Below are 20,971 nucleotides of genomic sequence, written 5' to 3'. Positions count from 1 at the left end.
AGGTTGAGCCATCTTTACTGTGCCACTTCCTGCTGCTTAACAAATGACTGAAAGCTGCAGGCGATCATGCTCGCAGTGGAATAACAGTGACTTAGTTTTATGAGCACTGTCTTTTGTAAACTCTAGTCACATTTAGCACTTAATAAATCATTGTTTTAATAAGCTGCGGTGTCAGTTTTAAAAATTAAAATCCGAATCCTGCAAATATTACATTAAGTACATATGATTTATAATTAACACCATCATTAATGTACCACAAGTGTAATTTATCCAAACAATAAAAACTGTAGCCGCTCAGTGCTGTGTCTAATGCATTGTGAGGTGAATAACTGTGTAGAGATGCTGAGAGGAAAGGTGCTCCACTTTATCGTGATGTGATAGATTAGGGAGGAGCCCCAGCAACAGAATAATTTCCCTGGTGACCAATTTCTGAACACTTTCTAAGCAAAGAAAATCAGCAACAAGCCAACATGTCAGGCGTAGCCTCGTGCCGGTCTGCAGGCGCACATGCTGACTCACTTCTAATGAGCAGCCAGAGATAGAAATAATAACCTAAACAAGGAATCGTAGGTCATGACTGCATATACACCGCTGACTGTCCTAATTAACACTAGACCTCATACAACGTAAGCAGATGCAAAGGTGTGTGTGCAGTATAGCATCACTGGTGGCCCAGCGTTGATAGGAAAGGAGAAGCAAAATAGGTTATGCTTTACTATTCTTACAGCGTACTCGCGTTCAGTTTGTTCTTTGCTTATATTCTGGCCTCAAAAATCATATGACACCTGCCGTTATTTGTTTTACATCTGTAAAAACACCACAGCTATATGTGATATAGCAGCAGACTGACACTCATCTGCTCTGCATGTGGAATGTAAAAAGAAATGCAAGAATCAGTGCAATGAACAGGTAGAGTAGATCTCCCCTTTCCCACCTATACACTGGGAAAGTTACAGATAGTTTCCAAATTAAATCTAAATCAATCAATACCTGACTTGACCTCCCTGTGCTTTTAGCAGCTCATATTTTACTCAGAATGCTTGCATACAGTTTACTAGCTACTTGACATACAGTTTTTCTCGCTACTTGACAGGTAGGTTGTTCCAAAGCATCTTGGAGAACTTTCCACAGTTCTTCTGTGGATTCAGGCTGCTTTGCTTGCTTCTGTCTCGTCACATAATCCTAGACTGACTCAGTGATGGCTCCATGGGGGCAACGCCATCTGTTGCAGGGCTCCTTGTTCTTCCTGTCACCAAAGATAGTTCTTTGTGCCTCTGACTGCATGTTTGGGTTCGCTGTCAGGTAGCCGAATGGTCTTGAGACTGCCTTGGACTTGGATTGGACGCCTCCCTGATAGTACCGAGTGATGGATAAGAATCCGAAATGCCTAAAACTTATGCCCAGTAATGTCTGCTTCCCTTCACTTTTCGCAATAAATGTCCTTTAAAAAAAAACTAAGTGCACGTGTCAGAGCAGTGTCAGATCTTGACAGCAACCCATTAAGTGATTACCTGATGCATTTTCACACAAGCAAGATCAATACTCTTTAATGTATCAGCCAGGGAACTAATAAAAAGGATTTTAATTGATTATGCTGATGGTTTGTCATTGCCACAGCCTGTGATGTGTTCAGATTTAGTTTCCGTCAGAGCAGAAGTTCAAGTTGAAGTGAACTGACATTGTGGCCTTTCAGCTGAGAGACGATAACAAGGCTTCTGGCTGGAGATCAGTTTGGCAGCTGCGGTTGGCTGAAGACATTGTTAGAAAATATTGCTCATCTTATCTGAAGACTAAATTAGTTTGACTTTATCCTCATGCTTACGATGCTTAAAATTTATTCATCCTGCCGTAATAACATTGATTCTTATTTATATGAACTCTTGCCAAATGTATAACTGGCATCATTTTTCAGATTAGAATTTTCATTGATCAAAATGCCGGGATGCTTCTAATAAATACACCTTTTTATACACACTTATTTAAAGTACATGTTTTTCCAATATGATTCATTTATATAGTATTTTACTATTTTGCACCTCTAATCTCAATATGACCCTGTATATGCCATGATCTGAGCTTGGCACAGGGCTAAAAACGGCCATGCTTTTCCACGCCTCATCATCTGTGGTTTGTGTCAGACCCAGACAGTCATCTGGAAAGGTCAAAGCTACGGTAAAAGATTTAAATCACCCCTCAGAACAAAGATTTACCTTGACAGGCGGAACCTGAAAACTGGTAAATAAGAATGCAAACGGAGACTCATTCCCCTTCACTTAAATCAAGGACAAACGGACTGCTGCATTTCAAAGCAAGGGTCAGAGGTTGTGATGCTTTAAAGAAAGAAATGATGCATATTTGAACTGTTTTTTAATTAGTTATTTTCTATGTGAATTATGCTTCCTCTTAGTTGAAAAGGCTCAAAGATTAGAGCCCCGACTGTGTGTTTATGTAATCGTCACACACAGAGACGTGTATTTGCTGCCATTCTCTTTCAGATCTATTAATTGTGGTTTTCTAAATGAAGTGATCTTGGCATGCTTGCTAGCAACAGCATGTTTCTAAATACAACTTGACAGGGTCATTGTGTGGAAAAACAAACTGTTGGGTTTAGTTTTGGCAGTGGGAGAATTTGACATATGGCTGTTATTCTTTGATGAATCTTTCTGGTGTTTTGTTGTTCTATATTCATCCAGTTACCTGAGCTGCGAGTGGAAACGTTTTCCTTTTTTTTTTCATTTGTCAACATTATTATATTAATGTTGTGGCCACGCCTTTTGATGAATGCAGGGACTAAAGCACATATTCAGCTTGTTTTGAGGACAAGTGGGACCTTTGAAAAAAATCCTCTTCTCTTTACTGTTTATTAATATACTTAAAAAGATGAATGTGAAATAGGGAGGCTTACAGCGAGGCCTATGTATCATAATATATTAGCTCACAGAAGTAAAGAATAATGGAACTATTTTCAGCTATAAAGCCATGTTTGAATAATATGTCTGCTGCAAAGTGCTACAAAGCAAGAACTATTACAAGGTGGTTACTTTTTATAATCTTTTTGGAAATGACATTCATAAATATATGTTGTTGTTTTTTTAAAATTCTTTACCTCATGGAAATATGTATATTTAACTTTTTTTCTGATCCTCTGCTTGTCTGTTCTGTTTTTGTGTGTTCCTTTGCTTCGGTCTTAGGTGGGATTTTATTGATTACTGCTATTGATCTAAATGTGGCAGCAATGACTGTGATTTTGTGGTTAGTTTTATCATCATGCACTGAAAAACCTCTTGCTGTGATGTCCTCATTGTTGCTGAAACACAGCTGAGTCACTGTTGGCAGTTTGCATCAACTTCACACAGGATAAAATCTGCCCATCTATCTGTTTAGCTACCTTATCTTGCCATCTAAACGCCTTAAATTAAAGACAGATCAGCAGGCTGGCACAAAATGTGATGTGTGGACTGGCAGCGAGTAAGTTCCACACACATCAGTGGAACAGAATGTGTGCGTATGTCTGGCAACAGACTCCATCAGTCGGCCTCATTTAGATATTCATCTGATGGAGGTTATTAATTCATGAGTCCAATCCACCTTTCCCTCAGGCAACATAAGCACACCACTGCTGTTATGGACATCAAGCACTAATAGGCAGTCTAGTTCACTGGTGCAGCAGCCCATGCAGGAATTTTGTCCAGCAATGTCTTTAACACAGCAGTGTGATGATGATAATCCAATAAGCATGTGTGTAAATAGGAGTGTTCAAGTCCGGGGTGAATTTAATAGGTCTGTTTTTGGAAGAACAGTGCACTCTATAAGTGTGTATTTGTTTTTATGTATTGTGCATGAGCGCTCGATTATGGCTCACAATACGAGTCCACATTAGCATTGCAAGGATTTGGGCAAATGGTGCTGTAAATTGCTCCTCTTGGGAATGAACAAGTGAAGCGGTAGATGTAAACAACAAACAAACCAAGGTAAACAATAGGTGTCCTCCAGTGGATGCAGTTAAATGAAGATGTTATGCAATCGCTCAGTATTAGTTGATGATGTTTACATTTTTCAGCTCAAGATTTTTTTCTAATTACAGTTTGTTAAATAGAAATTCATGTAGAATGTGTTGGGGGTTTTTTAATGAAAAGAAAAACTCACTGGCACACTTTACACATTCCAACAGGAGTTACTTTTCTATTGTCTCATCAGGCTTTGATTGTTGTTTCTCTTTTTCCCCACAGGCCTTCCCATGTATATCCACAGGCATCTATGGTAAGTTTTGTTTCTCCTGTCTTTTTTTATTCTCTTTCTCTTTGTATTTTTTTTTTTTTTTTTTTTTGCTTTTTATCCTAACTACATGTTTTGCATCTCCACACATTCCTTGGTTCATAATGCAGGCATCTTTGGAGTGGATGTATTATTTGAAATTGTGAAACAAGGGTAGAAATTATATACAAAGATAAAAATACTCAACATACCAAGAAGTTCATTTTATATATGTTGCACCGAGACATAACCTCGTAGGTGAACAAAATTTAAACCCTGAACGTTGCCTCTTTGCCCTCAACGGACCAAGCTGAATATGCTGCAAGGCATCGCTGGTAGAAACCAAGCGTGCTCATTACACTTAAACAAAGTCAGATGCCAAAGTTGTTGATATAATTAGGTTTTGTAGATTTGAAGGCAAATGTTAGATGCAGGAAAATCTGTAGTTTCCCAGAGTGTACAGAACATCTGAACTGCCTCGAATGAGAAGTGTTTCTTTTTCTCAGCATGCTCCATCTAGTTTGTGCAATTCTCTGAATTTGCATGCAACTCTAATAATTGCAGCAGGGGCCAAATGTGTAAGGATTAATTAACATGCTAATTTCTATTGTCTCTAACTGACTATTAGTCAGCAGCAGTGTAGCTTTATAAAAGCAGTCACAGCCCTGATAAACTTGTGCATAATTTCAAATGACCTGTATGCTTGTTTTGGGCACCACAGTGCTTTGCCATTAAAAGCCTGTATAAGCCAATAATTCATTATCATGGATCTGTAGTTGTTTAGACAGTCCCTTCATGAGAGATGTTAGGTGCTTCTGATCACTCTCTAGAATCATATCAGTCAAAATTAAGACCATTTTACAAGACCTGGTGGTGCCAGTAGTGCAAACACTGTTCCCTCAAGATGTTTCAATATGTATGCATGCACAAAAATGACAATGCTCCTGTGCCCAGTATAAAACAAATTTAAAACTGATTTCTTAAGCACCAAATCTTTATGGCTTCAAAGGCAAAGGAATACAAAACCAAAGGATTGAATCTTCCAGAGCCAAAGCTGTATTTTCTGTTCTTAAGATACTGTTTTACTTAAGGTTGGCCTCACACATTGTATTTATGATATCCTGATAGACACCTCTGTAATGTGTTGCGGTTTTGTTCCAAGCCTCCTGCAACTTAATTTCGTGGCTGCAAAATTTTACATCACTGCCTGTTTTTCATTTAGCAAAGTACTTTCTAACATTGATGGTGTAAATGAGCGTGGTGACAGCCGAGCTATTTGAATACACTTATTAAGACCTGATGCTGGGCTTTTTAAATGCAGACATTTGGAGCTGATTTGCAAACTGTAAGTGAAGTGTCAGCAACCCACAGATTCTTATTTGGTTTTTATAAGTGTCACACATGGCACACAGCTTTTCCTAAGTGAGTTGCGTTGCTCCTTGTTGCTGGAAAATACCGCCACATCTACTGTCACTGATGCAACTACACGCTCACTGCCCATTACGAAGAAAAACCTAAATGTATTTATAAATTATAGGTGAAAATCAGTGACAGTTGAGCATCTGATTGGTGGTTTGCTGTGCGTTTCAACCACAGATAGCTTTAGCACTCAAATATGTGCCTTCTTAGAAAGTGTAGAGTGTAAAAGAGAGTGTGTGAACGTGTTTCACTGAACAACACAATATGAAGAAACCTGTAGACATATTCTGGAAAAGCAATCTTGCACTTTTCTTCCCTCTAGGATGAAGTATAGGAAGGCTATCTAGTGAAAGAAGGTATTGATTGATAACATAACCCCAGACCTTGAATAGGAACATGCAATCTCCTAAACTTGTTTGTAAACTTCAATACTGATACCATATATGAAATCAGCTATATGCCAGATGTGTGGTGTACAATTTCATATAGTGTATGGTCCGTTATATATAGATTACATTTTATTTTTTTGTTGTTTTTTGATTTGTAACAGTCTATACAGAATGGAAAAAATAACACATCTATCAGCCACTGGGGAACATCAAAAGAACCTCATTGCTCACACACACACTCACTACCGTATGCCCTTGTGTGACTGTTTTTCTCTTTGAAAAGTCGCAACAATGTGATGCAATTTTCCAACCAAAGCCATCACTCTTCCTCCTTTATCAACCCGAGACTATAACTAACTGGCAGCTGTCACTAAGTCACACGATGAAATACTACACTCAAAGCACTGATTATAGAGCCTGACAGACTCTGGCAGGTTAACCCTGCTGAGAGCTCCCTGCACAGAGATAGACACATGCTTAGATATGACATAATCCAAGAGGCAAAGCACCCTGATACACAGTTTTGCATATACTTCTACACACACTTTACTACCAGTGTGTGTAGTAAAGTCTGCTTATAAATCACAAGATGTTTACAATTATGTACTGTGCACTGGATAGAACATTTCCCTTGTGGGATATTGGACATTTTCCACCCATCACTTTTGCAATTCACACACTTTATTGCACAACAGCTCCTCATCATCCTCTCACCGTCTATCTATGCAATATTGTCTGTTTTCTGCCACCTATGCACGCATCTAAAAATGGCTATTACTGAAGTGTTAATGATGAGAGGGCCAATAGATGTAATCTCACTCGAGTGTTGCAACAGATTCCCTTAATTAAACCAAATGATGGATGGAGCAAAATTCCAAAGTGTTGCTTTTAAAAGAGTTATTTCCAGTTACTTGACATTTTTACAAGCTGAATTAAAGAAATTTCACAAAAAAAAAAAAAAAATCCGCTATTGGCTACACCCAGGTCTATTTTTCCAAAAATGGATTTATGGAATGGAAAAGCTCGATTGTTTTGACACAAAGGCAACCTGAATTCATGCACGTTTGTACTGTACGCTGCTGCTGCTGCTGCTGCTGCTGACGAGGACACAACTTATTGCCACTCACTGTGGTACTGTGTGCTGCATTGCCGATGGGAGCCCGTCATACCGCTCCACTAGAGCCCCCTCACATCAAAGGGATAGTCTGTGCAGAGCCAAGCATGCAGTGGAGGGGAAGAATTAAACAGCCTGTTCAATAAATAAACAGCTTAGCGCTTCCCATAACTGCATCTCCACAGAACAATACAGCTGATTAAGACTAAAGATCTTCACACAGCAGAGGGCAAATAGAGGAGGGACTTTCAAAGGAGCTACAGTACAGTATGATGCTGTGATGTTGTTCTCTATGACTCCTCCCTGCGCCCCCTGAGTACTGCCATATTCTGAAAGGGGCCTTGCTCTCTTGTCAAGAGTTTTGACATTTTATGTACATTTTAGATAACCTTTAAGGTCAGCTTCCATTTCAGCATTTAAGCCATTTAGTGTGAAAGTCACATCTTCCTGTTTCTTTCTGTCTGCCTGTGTGTGTTCTTTTCTTTTATCTCTCTCTGTCTCTGTAGAATACACATTGCGATAGCTATCGCTTTGTATATGTGTACATGGTCATGCTGTCAACTGCTGTATGTATGCACATGTGCTTGACCCATTTCCACACTTGAATTGCTGCAAGAAAACAAATCCTGTGGCCCCAACATTGTGACAGAGAGGAATCAGGAACAAGTTATCCAATGCTTTTGTGCAGAGAAAAACAGATTTGTCAGGAAAGCTAATGCTAATTGACACTCACTCTCACGCCTCCATATTCCAGAAGACTCAGTCACCACTGACAGATGATGGCAGAACAGGGAGGTTGGGTGTAGTAGGGGTGCGCAGGGGGTACCTTAGACGCTTGGAAAGAAAAATGAGGGCTCACACTGCGCTGACAGTCCAATCCCTCAGTCCGGCCCATTAGCCACAACAGAATTTCTGCACCGATTGTGTGTCGGAGGTACCACCCATAAACAAACTGGTGCCCACCGTGGGCCACGAGGTCACCCAGCATGATAGAGGTTATTAAGTGCTGCTCCTGTTTGCACATCAATCACAGCCATGCTACCCGGGTTTAAATGGATTATTCCTTCCAAGGAGGAGACACCTCTCAATGTCTCATAGGATCAGTGCCAAGAGTCCAACTGCCTCAACTTAGAGAGGTCATTTGCTCTTTTTGTACCCCTTCCCTTTCTCTTCTCATACATTCACTTGTCTCTTGTTGTCCCTTTTTCTCCCTCAGACATATTTCTTGTAGGTAAACACATAAGCAAAGCCATATACATCAAAATCCCATTTTAAAATGCATTGTGGACAATTTAGCCTTGTGATGATCACATCTTACCCGATGCTAAAAGTGCACTTTCCAACAGCCTTGTAAAGGGGTGCACAGATTAGAAGACATCTGCTAAGATCAATCTGTGCATGGAGCAGAGGGCTCGCTGGCACAATATGAAAGCAAGGACATGAACATTACAGCTACTATTTGCCTGACAGATGCCATCACACACATGCATTTATAATCCTATCAAAACAATCAGAGGTGCTCAACACAGCCAAGCTGCTGCTCCTCTCTGGACAAATAACTCCCTGTTTACTGCTAACCCTCCACCTTTGGCTCATCTGTCTCTGTGACAGATCTGAGGATTGTTGACAAAGGAGTTTTAGCACTGACTGGTGGCTGTGGGAGATATGCGGATGTAATCCACCCAAGCTCTACTGGTATGTCCACGCTGCCATTCTGCTGTACTGTCCAGATCAAAGGTGTCAAGCCGCTAAGATTTTTTTCCTCTCACCAGCATCTTGCGCTGGCTCTCTTCATCCCTGTTGGGATTAAGAAGGTTGGAGACGTTCATGGCACCTTATCTCTCAACAGCGATGACTTGCTGCTAGCTTGCCAGAGATGGCCAGGGCGAGTTCCCCCCTTCTCTTAAAACCTAGGGTTTACTACATGGAGCTCAGTGCAGCTGGGTTAGGTATTTCAAGGTACATAGGAGCAATATGCTGTACCAGTGGGCAGCAGAGTGTGTGCTCAGAGGGAACAGGAGCTTCATAGCCCATTTAACTGAGTCACACAGCGTGCATTGTACTCAACACTAGCCGTGCGCTACCATTTTCATGGATGATAAGCCAAATGTAAAAATACTTCCCACCCACAGGACAATAGATTTAGGCCTTTGCAAAACTTGGTTGAGCATTAAAGTTTTGCATATCATACACTCCTCAGAATGTTTTTATAAGGGAAAATGTCAGGTGTTAATTTTAGCATGTAGGACAAAGCATGGTATCACCTATATGGAATGTTTCCAAGGAAGGTCATCATCTGTTGTGCCATGGAGACTGCTCTCTGTCTTCTCACCTCTTTTTCAGCCTCTCTTCCTCACATAGCACCCTCCCATCCCTCTTTGTCTCTGTCTCCTTCTGTGGGCTGCAAAGTCGGTCATGGTCACAGCCCTGCTGTCGTGTTCCCAGCGTTGGTGTAGGAGCAGCTCCGGGCCATTTGACACCCATGCTTTGGCGTCTAGAGTCCTGGGGCGCTACTCTGTCCTCCACCCCGGGTCACCTCACCTCTCCTCTGGGCCCTGATGGGGTGACAACCCTGTTTCCCCTTCGCTTTACAGATGAACACACAGCACTTCTGCCCTCAACTAGAGCAGCCCTCGACTGTGCTGCACTTAATGGTTTCCTCCTGCTGCCCAATTTAACCACAACCATCTAATCTACATTTCATTATATTGTGCTTAAATGATTCCACCCTGTCTGTCTGTGAAAACAGAGTGAAGATTGATGCCCTGGTGATATTTTTATTTAAAAACAACAACAAAAAAGCTTCAAATGAAGAATTTCCTATAAAATACTTGAAATAAATTGTAAACAATGGCTATGAAAAAGCAGGATGCATCGGAAAACTTGTGAAACTAAATCGTTGTTGACCTTTCAAAAGCAGGTACACATTAGCATTGTCAACATTAGAATATTTTTCAATTTGTTTTTTTTTTCCTCAGGCAGATAGTATGTTTACTGCCATTTCAACGCCTGTAGTGAATTCACCAGTGCCACTTACCACAGCCTCAGGCTATGTGCTGCTTCAAGGTACACAGCTCATCAAAATGAACAGTGAGTGCTGAGATATGAATCTGACCAACTACAACTGTGGAGAAAGAGAATAGGGCTAACAACATAATTTCTGCCTCAAGGGTAGAAAAGCTGTGCTGTATATTTTTGAAGAATTCAGTCATATATGCTTATCAATCTCAGGCCACATACCCTCACAGAAAATCTGTAGACTGTGTGCACAAACGGGAAGAAAAAGGAGGACTGGAAATTACAAAGGCCTGAAATAACAGCAGGCTGTGGTGTTCTCCTCGCAGTATAAGCCCACTCAGGAGAAATAAAACTGGTGTCTGCAGTATGTGCCTACAGCCTACCCATATATTTGCAAATAAAGAATGAGAATGTATCACAGCACAGGCATGTATTCGACTTGTTGACATCCTTTTGCTCACTTTCTCAGGTTATGCAGCTTCTTTCTACCACAGAAAAACACCTTAGCTACACAAGTTTTTTTTGTTTTTTTTTGTGAAAGTTGACTCTGAAAGTTAAGTTAAAATAAATTTAGGATATGAAAGAGCTGCCATGCTGGCAAAAGTCAGAGCAATGGGCTCGCTTGTTCTTGAAGCCAAAATTTCCCCTAAGGCAGAGTACACATTTATATTTTTTTCCCTATGTTACAGTTCAGTGGATATTTTTGAACATGAACTTCTCCCTCGAACTTTCACAGAGTCAAGGCAGAGTTGTCTGTGGTGTAGAATGCAAACGTTTTTCATTAAGAACGAGTAACTTAGAGCTTTGATATCCAACACAGTGGCTTTTCTCTGATTTTCAGTTTTGTATAAAAGACATAAAACCATCTTTCTAGTCACCTGGAGTCTGGTGCAAGTGTTAATAAAGGTGGTTTTGCATACGACTAATAGATGGGCAGAGACCCTGTCTCTTGGTTGCATCAGAGATTAGAGCGGGTCCTTTTTTCTTCATATTAACAACGGCCTACATGCCCAAGATCATAGGAATAAAATATGTGAATTCTGTTTCAAGATGAATCTTTCCTTTGGCGTAGCTCACTGGACATGGATGAAAATGTATCTTTTAAAGGAAATTAAATCAAGTCATCTCTCTCATATAATTTAATGATGCTTTTTAATTTGGCTTAAAATTAGTCAAAGGGATGAAATGATTGAATGGACACTAGCTGAAAAGACGTGCCTTGCAGTCCTCTGCGGTCGGATTCACTGATTATCTAACTTGCTTCTCTCCGACCCCATTTCCAGTTTGTTGTGGGTACTGAACCTGTACCTGTTATTGACGTCAACATTGTTGGCTGTGCTATGCAAATGTTATGTAATGATTGTGCCACTGTACACCTTTGTCCGTATGGCATGTGCCGTAGTTCCCCCACCCACCCTCCTCCCCTCTGGATGCTCTGCCTGGTGATGAAGTAGAGGAGCCTTCAGCAGAAATAACACTGCACCACCTGAGCCCTCATCAGTGGCGCTGCGCTGCACATATCCCATCAGTGCAGCTCACTAAGACAAATCTCTCTGAGCCGGCCATATTCCCAGAGAGCGCCGAGCCAAGCAGTGCAGGGACCCTGGAGGGCCCACCATCACTGTGCCTGATGCCAGCTCCCCACGAGCTGACGGATTGGCTTTTACCGAACCCTCCACACATGGAAAATCATTGTAATGGCAAAGAATAAGAAGGCGGTTTTGAGAAGATTTTGAAATAAAACACTGAACTTCTTCATTTTGTGTGTACTTGAGCATATAAAAGAGTCAACTCACTCAATCCTGTTCTGAACATCATTTAGAAAGTGGATTGTGTCAACAGCTCTGGGAGCCAAGCGGGGTGGTGGAACTGAGGGCGGGGAGTGTTTTATTATATCTGTTCACAATATAAACATACTGGGGCAAGCTGACAGGGGCAGAGAGGCGAAGAGGGAGGAGGTGAGGAAAGTTAAAAGTGGTGGATACTGTGGAGGAGACAAATGATGTGAGAGAGCTGCTGATGCACTCAAACCGCTGCTGTTGACCTTGTGCCATTGATGTTACTGTCAAGCAGGGTTCTTCTGCCAAGCTGCCCCCAACTGCTCTAACACCTTTTTCCAGCTTTCCGTCTGACTCTGTCAACTCTTTTCCAGCATTGTTTGTCTATCATTCTATTTTCCTGTTACCTTTTCTTCCGTCTCTAGATCACCTCTTTTCACCTCTCTCTCTCTCTCTCTCTTTCTCCTTTTTCAGCTCTGCTATGATTAATAGGTCTAGCTCTCAAATCAATAGGGCATTTGTAGGAACTTCACTCTGAATAGATTAAATGTACTCAGTGCTATCCACTCACTTATGGTGACCAGAATTTTCTATTATGACATAAACCTGTTTTTAGCTGGAAATCTGATGTTTCTCTGAGGGCACAGAGGCAGGTCCTCATATCTCTAACAATTTACTTGTTTCATTTGTTTGTGCGCTTACTTCTCTGCCACTCTCTTCATGTGTGCTCCTTCTAAACAGCAGGTCCAATCTCATGGGATCTGTTTTCCTCAGCTTTCTCGTCTTCTGCACATCTGTTTGCCTATGTTACTTGATGTGCGAGTCGGAGTGTCGATACACCTGCATAGGTGTGGAAACAGCTATTCAAAAAGGAAACATCAGCAGAAAAAGTGATATCATTGTAAAGGTTAAGTGTGCTTGGGAGACCGGAGGAATCAGGTGACCTGCAGAGCAATTTGGCATTCTGGATTAGATTCTGAGCACACAGCTAATGGGACAGCTTCTGAAGGACAGGAGCCGTGAACACTGTCTGCAGACGCTGTCTAACTCAGGCATAGGAGCAGACAGACTGCCACTGCTGGCTGGTATGCAGCTCACATCTTGCTTCACCCTGAGCTTGAACAGGAGCTCAGCCAGGGCTCAGCAGCACCTCAGCCTCTCTTCTCTCCTCACTATAACCCCTGTCAAGCTGAGAAAGGGGAGGAGAAGAAAAACAGAAAGAGAGAGACATCAACTGTAGTCAGATAGGTGAATGTGAGGGGCATAACACTAGATACAGTATATCTTGACTGTCAAGGCAGGTGGCTGTGGAGCATTTAGAGCATAGTTATAGCGAGGCTTTGACAGCAGGTGGTCTGAGTGAGAGATGAAAGAATTCAGGAAATGTAGGTTTAAAGCTGCGTGGCTTTTCATTTTTCTTTACATCCGATTTAAAGGATAGAGGTCGTTGCGGTACTTGTAAGGCTGTTTCATAGGTCATAGAATGTTATAGCTGTGGCAATGACCCAGGAAAGGAAAATATTTGAAAATGTGACCCATGCAATAACCAACAGGTTGCAATTGTGGCGTGGCCCTTGTATCGGTAGATGTGTGTTGAAATTGAGGTCTTGACCTCTGTGGTTAGAAGAAGAGACTGTCTGCCGCAACCTGTGGTCCCTTGTGGAGGTCAGGGGTTAGAAAATGGATGAGAGTCTAGTTTTAAATCCTGAACTGGGTCATCGTGACTGAGAAAATAGGCCATGTTTGTTTGTTGGCTTCTGCTCTTCACTTTGCATAGGGCACACGGCGTTAAGGTTGAACTCGCAGGGCGACTTCTAACTACCTTGAGGGCTTGTGCAGAGGCTTCAGAGTAAAGTGTTTGTGTCAAGTATTGTGAAAGCCACCGAAAACCAAACTATAATTACTTTGAAATGAAGAGAGCTGAAATGCAACTCTGTAACAGGTTGTCAGCGCTTTTGCTCATGGCATACTCTTCAGCTGTTAGTTAGGCTGGCCTCAAAAGTCAGTCAGTCACTGTAAGTGTCTTTTTTGGTCATGGAAAGTTCTCTACAGTGGAAGCAAATGATTATGAGATCAGCATCCAGCAGAGATTTTCCTGAGATAGTTTTGCATAACCAGATTATTCTACAGCACTAAATGGTCTATCTGTGCTTTATAATTATTATGCAACAGAGGGAAAAAATCTCTGGCTTGTTTGTTTTTCTTTAAACCAATCCAGAAACCAATGAAATCAAGTAAAGGATGTAGCAACTGTGTTACTTCAAAATAGCGGCAGGGAGGAATGTTTGTTGGAACAGAGTATTAATTTAACTGAAATGGCTAATTCACTGGGTAAAAAATGTCTTACAAAATTTAAAATTTTGTGAAGGGTATTTCAAACTGTAACATGTAGATAGCAGGAGAAGGGAAACATCTGCAATCTAACGTCTGGCAAGACTGTCTCTTAGCTGGCCTCATTAAAAAGTTAATCAAATCACAGTTTTTCATTTTCCATCAGTACATTGTGTTTAACACATTGTTAGGGTTCCAGTGCTGGCATCACTGCTGTGACTTGTATGGTGGTTTGTCAGACTGATTTTTTGCTATTTTAACTTCACTGCAAATTCAATCTGGCAAGCTGATAAAATGCAGTAGGTTAGTGTGAATAATCACACATCTAAGTGTAGTTTCCTAATAAAAACAAAACATTAAGCATTTCTGCTTGAGGTGGTAATGAGTTAAGGTGTGAAACAGATGTGAGTGTGTGTGCGTATATGTACAAATATATATGTGTGTGTGTGTGTATAATATGTACAAATGTGTGTGTGTGTGTGTGTGTGTGTTTGCATATATGTACAAATATATGTGTGTGTGTACGTGTGTGTGCGTTTCAACATGATTAGCTAGCACAATGCAGCATTAGAACACGGGTGATGGTTGCTGGAAATGGGTCTCTGTACCCCTATGTAGATATTCCATTGAAGATCAGCAATTTCCAGCGAGAACAGTCATTGCTGCAACTCCTTTTCTTTTTTTTTTTTTTAAAAAGGACATTTCTAAGTGACTCCAAACTTTTGAACAGTAGTGCATATTTACACAAAAACATATATATGTACCATGTATACACACTTGCCCCTGAAATATGTCTCTTTGTGTTTTCACATTACTATGCATCTGGCAACACACGTCTACGGCAGTTTATCAGACAGCTGGTCTCATCTACCAGAGACAAGCAGCTTTCCATTGATTTAGTAGAAATGCTGTTACCTGTGGAGATATCAGTTAGTCTGTCTGTTTGCTTGTCTGTTTTTGTCTCCCTCTGGCATTTGCATGTTGGATACAAGTGGTATTGACCGTGTTCTTTCTCTCTAGGCTTTCCCAATGAGCCTGCAGCTGACATTGCTCTGAACACGGTAAAAAGCTGGATCGAAGAGAATCCTGATAAGGTAGGACATGCCAGCATAATGCATGTTCAAAACAGAAAGCTGTCAATCTGAAACCACTTATCCATGTGTGAAGGCACAATCTATTTTGTGCTTTTGTTGATTTGCTTTGAGCAGAGATGATTAGACCACAGCAGAAGCACAAAACCCTAATTGTCATGCATCTCACCATCAGACAGACATCTTATCCACCTGCCTTGCTTGATCAACCATTTAGTTTGTGGTCTGCATGCATATCAAATTATAAAGCAGTCGGACACTAATCAGGCCTTAAATGGTCTGTTGACTGTTTAATTGGTCTATTCTGGTGAGAGCTATTAAACCCAGAAGAACATAAACACGTAAGATGAAATTATCTAAAATTGTTTTTTGTATTAGATAAATTATAATTATGACTTCCAAGGACTGAAGTCTTAACTATCCAGTCATTCATGATCAAAACTGCCGGTTTACCACAGCATATTTGGTGGAAAACACACACAAACATAATCATTTTATCCGACAACCACAAGGACGTAATCTAACAGCCAGATGATCATCTTCAATTTTATCTATTAGGTAAAATAATCATCATTTGAAGTGACCACTGGAAAACACAATATTTTAGACTCAACTAGAGGAAACTGACATTAATGTGAATATTTTCATTTCAAAACCACTTTCTTTGAAGAGCTACATTCTGCAGATCTTCAGCACAGAGATCACTTTTCTGCAGACAGTGAGAAAAACAAACCCTGATGTGCTAGTTGACAGAGCTATCGTTTCCTACTAGTTTCTGTGCTGCATCGCCTTGAAGTCAGATTAGAACTGATTATCGAGCAACTCTGAAGCTGTCAAAGTTGGGAAATTGTTTGTTCTTCACCCACTGTGTCAACACCTTTATATGGTATTATCTTGTAGTGTGTTACCACTAATTAAGAGGGTCAAACTCCATGACAAACTGTTGTGATGACTAAATTAAAGCTTGAACAAACTGTAAAGCAAGCAATTATGAGTTAGTTACATGAGGCTTTTATAGCAGCACTGTTCTATCCATCATGACTTTTTTTTCGGCTCACGATGATAGAATTTTGTCTGGTTGTCAGGAGGCTGTTTAAGGCGTTACAGAACATTTATCAGTTTTTGCGTCAGTAAGTGATGGTAGCCTTCGAAGGTCATCTGTGTTTACTGTGTGCTGTTTTTATCTGTCACTGTGGATTGAGGTGTTTTATAAAGCTCACAGCTTGATGTGCTACAGCGTCCCTCAGCTGGGTGTTATGGATGTTGCGAACAGGCAGCCAAATGATACAGTTAGATTACTTTGCTATTAATGTGCTATGTTTGCAGCGCTTGTTCTCTGCCCGATGATCCCTGTAGCATGTAGCTGGGGAATCCATCAACTCTCTGGCATGGAGAAGGTTTCATATAGCTTATTGCCGTCTGTAAATAACAAGCTAATGTGCTAGGCTGACTTTTGTAGCTGTGTGGTTCAACATCTGAGGTTGCTGTTGCTGTGCAGAGACTGCACTGTCGCTCTGAACGCATTATTTTGTGATGCATCGAATGATAAACATATCTGGTGTGGGGGGATCAAGTGAAAAATTTTACAATTCATGGAGAGGGGCAGACATCTGTGGAGGCTTCCCCGAACACTGTTTGGCAAAGCTCCACCAGCACAAGCAATGGATCATCAACTCTAACTAAACCAAGAGTGATAAGCTTTTAACAAGATCAGAGAGAATAAAGTGATACATTCTACCCAGAAGCACAGCAGTATTTTTGTTACATTGGAAAGTGTTCCAGTCAAACCACAGGATAACATACACTGGAGCAGGAGGTCTTCCCTCCAATCTTCAGTTCATTAGCCATTGCTTAGTGCTTTGTTTCTCTTGGTGCATCCCAAAACAGATTTTAATACATGATGTTAAAATATCCCTTTTAAGTAATTATGTCAGTTTAGCTTTAACCAGATTGAACAGAAAATTCAAGTAGAATTCAAACAAGCGTCTAATGGAATTTAATAATGCCTGGAGGAACGGCACGATGCCTCCAGTGTTTGCTCTGTTAGCATTTTTCGCACATTAAATGTTAAAATGAATACTCCTGGCTTTGTCAGATATGTTTCAAAATATAATTTATCATTGCAGTTTTATTCGATTGACACTGTCAACATGATTGATAGCTGACATGACTGTGTTTTTCTATGTCAACCCATGAAAAAATTATAAGCCGACAGTTGTTTACTGCACAGAGCCTAAGAATTTATAAAGACTTTCTGAATAGAAGCCCTAAGTGTACAGTATTGTTCAAGTTGTTTCTTTTCCTTCACATTGGAGTTTTTTCATTTTCTCACTCTCCAAAGACAATCACAAGGTGATGAGATGCAGCATGTGGTATTTCAAAAGATCTGCCTTTCTACAGTTGCACATAACACAGATTGAGCACAGCTTTGCAAAGATGCACTGAGAATGAGAGGTTTGAAGCCCAGTTTGTCATGCACGGAACAATAGGGTTAGATTGCTCTGCTCACTCACCTTCAGCTCTGTGCATTCAGCCCCAAGGAGCCTGTGTTGTGGGCGTCCATAGAGACGAGTCATTTGAAGGCCATGGTAAGGACCCTGCTTTGGGGAAGATATTGTGCTATTATGGCTGGATGTTAGCACAATGGGCTGGCTGAGGATCTAACATATGGAGGGTGTCGGAGTACAGGCCACAGTCCCCCCATTGCAACCCTCTCCACAAACACACATGATAGCATCGTCTGTGCACGTCTGGCTCTGTATGTGTACGTGTGTTATCCATTTGAGATACATTTGAATCTATCAAGGTGTAGTCCCCCGCACAGCCGTTTGTCTGTAATTGCCCGCTGATTGAAATGTGCACACAAGAGGGTCTGAGGTCAGAGGATACTCTTACATCCAATAGCAAAATGCTTTGTGTGTGTAACGTGTGTGCAATACAGGACGAGAGAACGGAAAAAACACGTTGGTGTGTGATTGATTAGCAGTAAGTTTATCTCCCAGGCCAGCACAGTGTAGCCCTGATACACTCGCCAGCACACAAAGGGCCCCAATGCCAGCATGAAATTCACTCTTAAAAGCACCTAGACTTCCATTGTGGAAGAATAAACAGCCTTGCTATGGTCAGGAAGAACAGATCCTTTAATCTAGAGAGACTAGAGTGCATGAATGATCCTTCAGATCACAATAGATGAAAGAATAAGGGAGGTCAGCCTCTGCTTCCGTGTATCCTCCTCACGAATAAATGAAATAGAATATGTGGGTATGTATAAACAACAGACCAGAAGGCTCTAATCTCTTCAAAAATGCATAAGGGGTTGCAGATACGGAGGCAGTGACAACACAACACAACCAGTTCTCCATATGGCACTGGAGCAGTTTCCTCCTGCTCACGGCACACATGGCTCTCCGCTCATCTGGCTTTGGTTTATTTCTCATTTTCAGATCTAATTTGGTTTAATTCAGGCTTACATAGGTTTAATCTGCAGATGAAAAATGTGGTCTGACACTTTATTTGGCTGCCACGGATGTGCTCTGGATGGCCAAGCTTTTTAATGAAGCGTTTCGAGGGCCCAGCAGCCCAGCATTACTGACACAGTCTGAGCACTTGAGACAGATTGAGAGTCTGTAATAAGCTCTGCTGCACTGGGCTGCTCAGGACAAAATTGATGTGTAGAGATTTCACCTTTCAACATCACTCTGGTTTGGGCTTTAGCATTAAGCACTCCACTGTGCCAATGATGCTCCCCAAACAGGTGTTTACATCCCGTTTCCTTTTCTGTCAATGATCTGTTTACCTTAGTAGCATTTGTCATTTAAGACACCTGATAATAAATTCCATCCCAAGCCAATGCTGGAGAGTTTGTGACAAATGTCAAGTGACTATTAGGAATAAATGCCATTTTTGTATGCTTTGTATGATTGTGTTTTTCTATGTGAGTGGATATCAGTTTAGGAGGCTGTCTGCATTTTGGCAGATGGAGCTATAACATGACAGCATTGAGGCATTTATTGTCATTCAGCTGAATAAGATGGATGGCTACCGTTACAATGACTTTATTGTGTGGTTCCTCTTCAGAAAATGTGGATTTCATTTTTGTGCACTGTGACCACATATGTGCTGCTTGTTTATCCCCTACTATACATGGTGGTTGAAATTATGATGAATTGCTTGAGAGGTTGCAAAAAGACCGCCCCCTTTTTAAGCCTGTTCCATTAGTTTCATCCAGACAGTGTCATTTCAGTGCAAGGTTTATTTTATTGGTCTTTCAAAAAGGCTGAAGCAGGATGCATGTTAAAGTGACACATCATTCTGTAATGAACAGCAAAATTGGAACACTTTATCATTAGAATGAAGGTAAAACTGTTATTTTATTTTTTATTTGTGTACAACATGTTTAAAGTGTAAAACATGTGCAGATTTATTTTGATAGCAATTTAATCCTCATCAGGACACCTGAGGTCCATGCAAACTGCAGGTGTATATAACTTGTCAAATTGTTTTATTTGTAAGTTGGATTTTTCAGTCTCAGTTGCACTGTTTCATTTCAATTCAGGAATTATTATACTAATATTGTAAGCAATACACATCAGTAATCATCAATAGTAATTTCATTGTTTCTTTCATATTTGTATCTAGAGACGACACATGTTTTAGGAAAATATATATTGAGAGGATATGGACAGGTACAGAAACGCGGAACAGATGAAATACTACCGGGGTCCAGCTGGAACCCAAGTGTACGGATTAATAGGTTTTTTTTCAGGTGTACTGATGAGGGTTAATTTCATAGCAAATAATTTTCCATGGTGCATATTGACAATTCCTTTTTGTGTGTTGCATTGCACTCACCTACATGTAAGGTACTTAGAATCATCAGACCTTTGAGCTCAGAAAAACATACATTAAATCTGGGACCTGTAGCGGTACAAAGGACAAACTACTTTAAACAGTTCAACATGTGTATTTTATTATTGGACCTAATCATCAATAAGTCAATCAATCAGTTATTTTCTGTAACAAAAAAAAGTACAACAAAATTCCAGTCACAATTTCCTGAAGCTGACATATTCAAAGTCCTGCTTTTGTAGACCAGCATTTAAAGATTTATAGTTGAACAAGAAAATATTCACATTTGAATTTTTTGCTATAAAATAAACCATTATCTAAAGAGATACCAGTTTCTTTTTATTGTATTCAACATTGTATTAATCTACATTCTATGTTGCTTATAGATAATAACTTGGTCCTGGTGACTGTTACTCAGTCTGTTAATGACCAGAAGTTTCTTCATTCCTTTCATTTATTTCCCTATTAGTAGTGTTATTTTCTTGTACAGATTTAATTTCCTTTCTTTTGTACATTTATACATTGATTAACCATAACATAAAAATGACCAGCCTAATCACTAGCTCTTGTCATGCCGCTAAAACAGCTCTACCTTGTCAAAGCCTGGACTCTGCAGACCTCTGAAGGCACCCTGTGGCATCAGGCAGCAAGACTTTAGCAGTTAGATCCTTCCTGTAGTTGCAAGGTGGGGCCTCCATGGATCAAACTTATTATTCCAGATCATCCTGC

The 20,971-nt window shown here is 40.6% G+C and overlaps 1 protein-coding gene across 2 annotated transcripts in view; it reads left to right on the top strand.

Annotated features, from left to right (window-relative positions):
* The window catches only part of macrod2 (mono-ADP ribosylhydrolase 2), a 415,173-nt gene that overhangs the window by 310,869 nt on the left and 83,333 nt on the right, over window positions 1–20,971 (top strand). For both annotated transcript variants that reach the window (XM_022198433.2, XM_022198432.2), the window contains exons 7-8: window positions 4,230–4,260; window positions 15,324–15,397. In XM_022198433.2, the coding sequence (XP_022054125.1) occupies window positions 4,230–4,260; window positions 15,324–15,397 (105 nt within the window). The remainder of the gene's footprint in view (window positions 1–4,229; window positions 4,261–15,323; window positions 15,398–20,971) is intronic.

Source organism: Acanthochromis polyacanthus, chromosome 15, assembly GCF_021347895.1.
Source record: "Acanthochromis polyacanthus isolate Apoly-LR-REF ecotype Palm Island chromosome 15, KAUST_Apoly_ChrSc, whole genome shotgun sequence".
Lineage (NCBI taxonomy): Eukaryota > Metazoa > Chordata > Actinopteri > Pomacentridae > Acanthochromis > Acanthochromis polyacanthus.
This window is presented reverse-complemented; position numbering and strand designations above follow the sequence as displayed.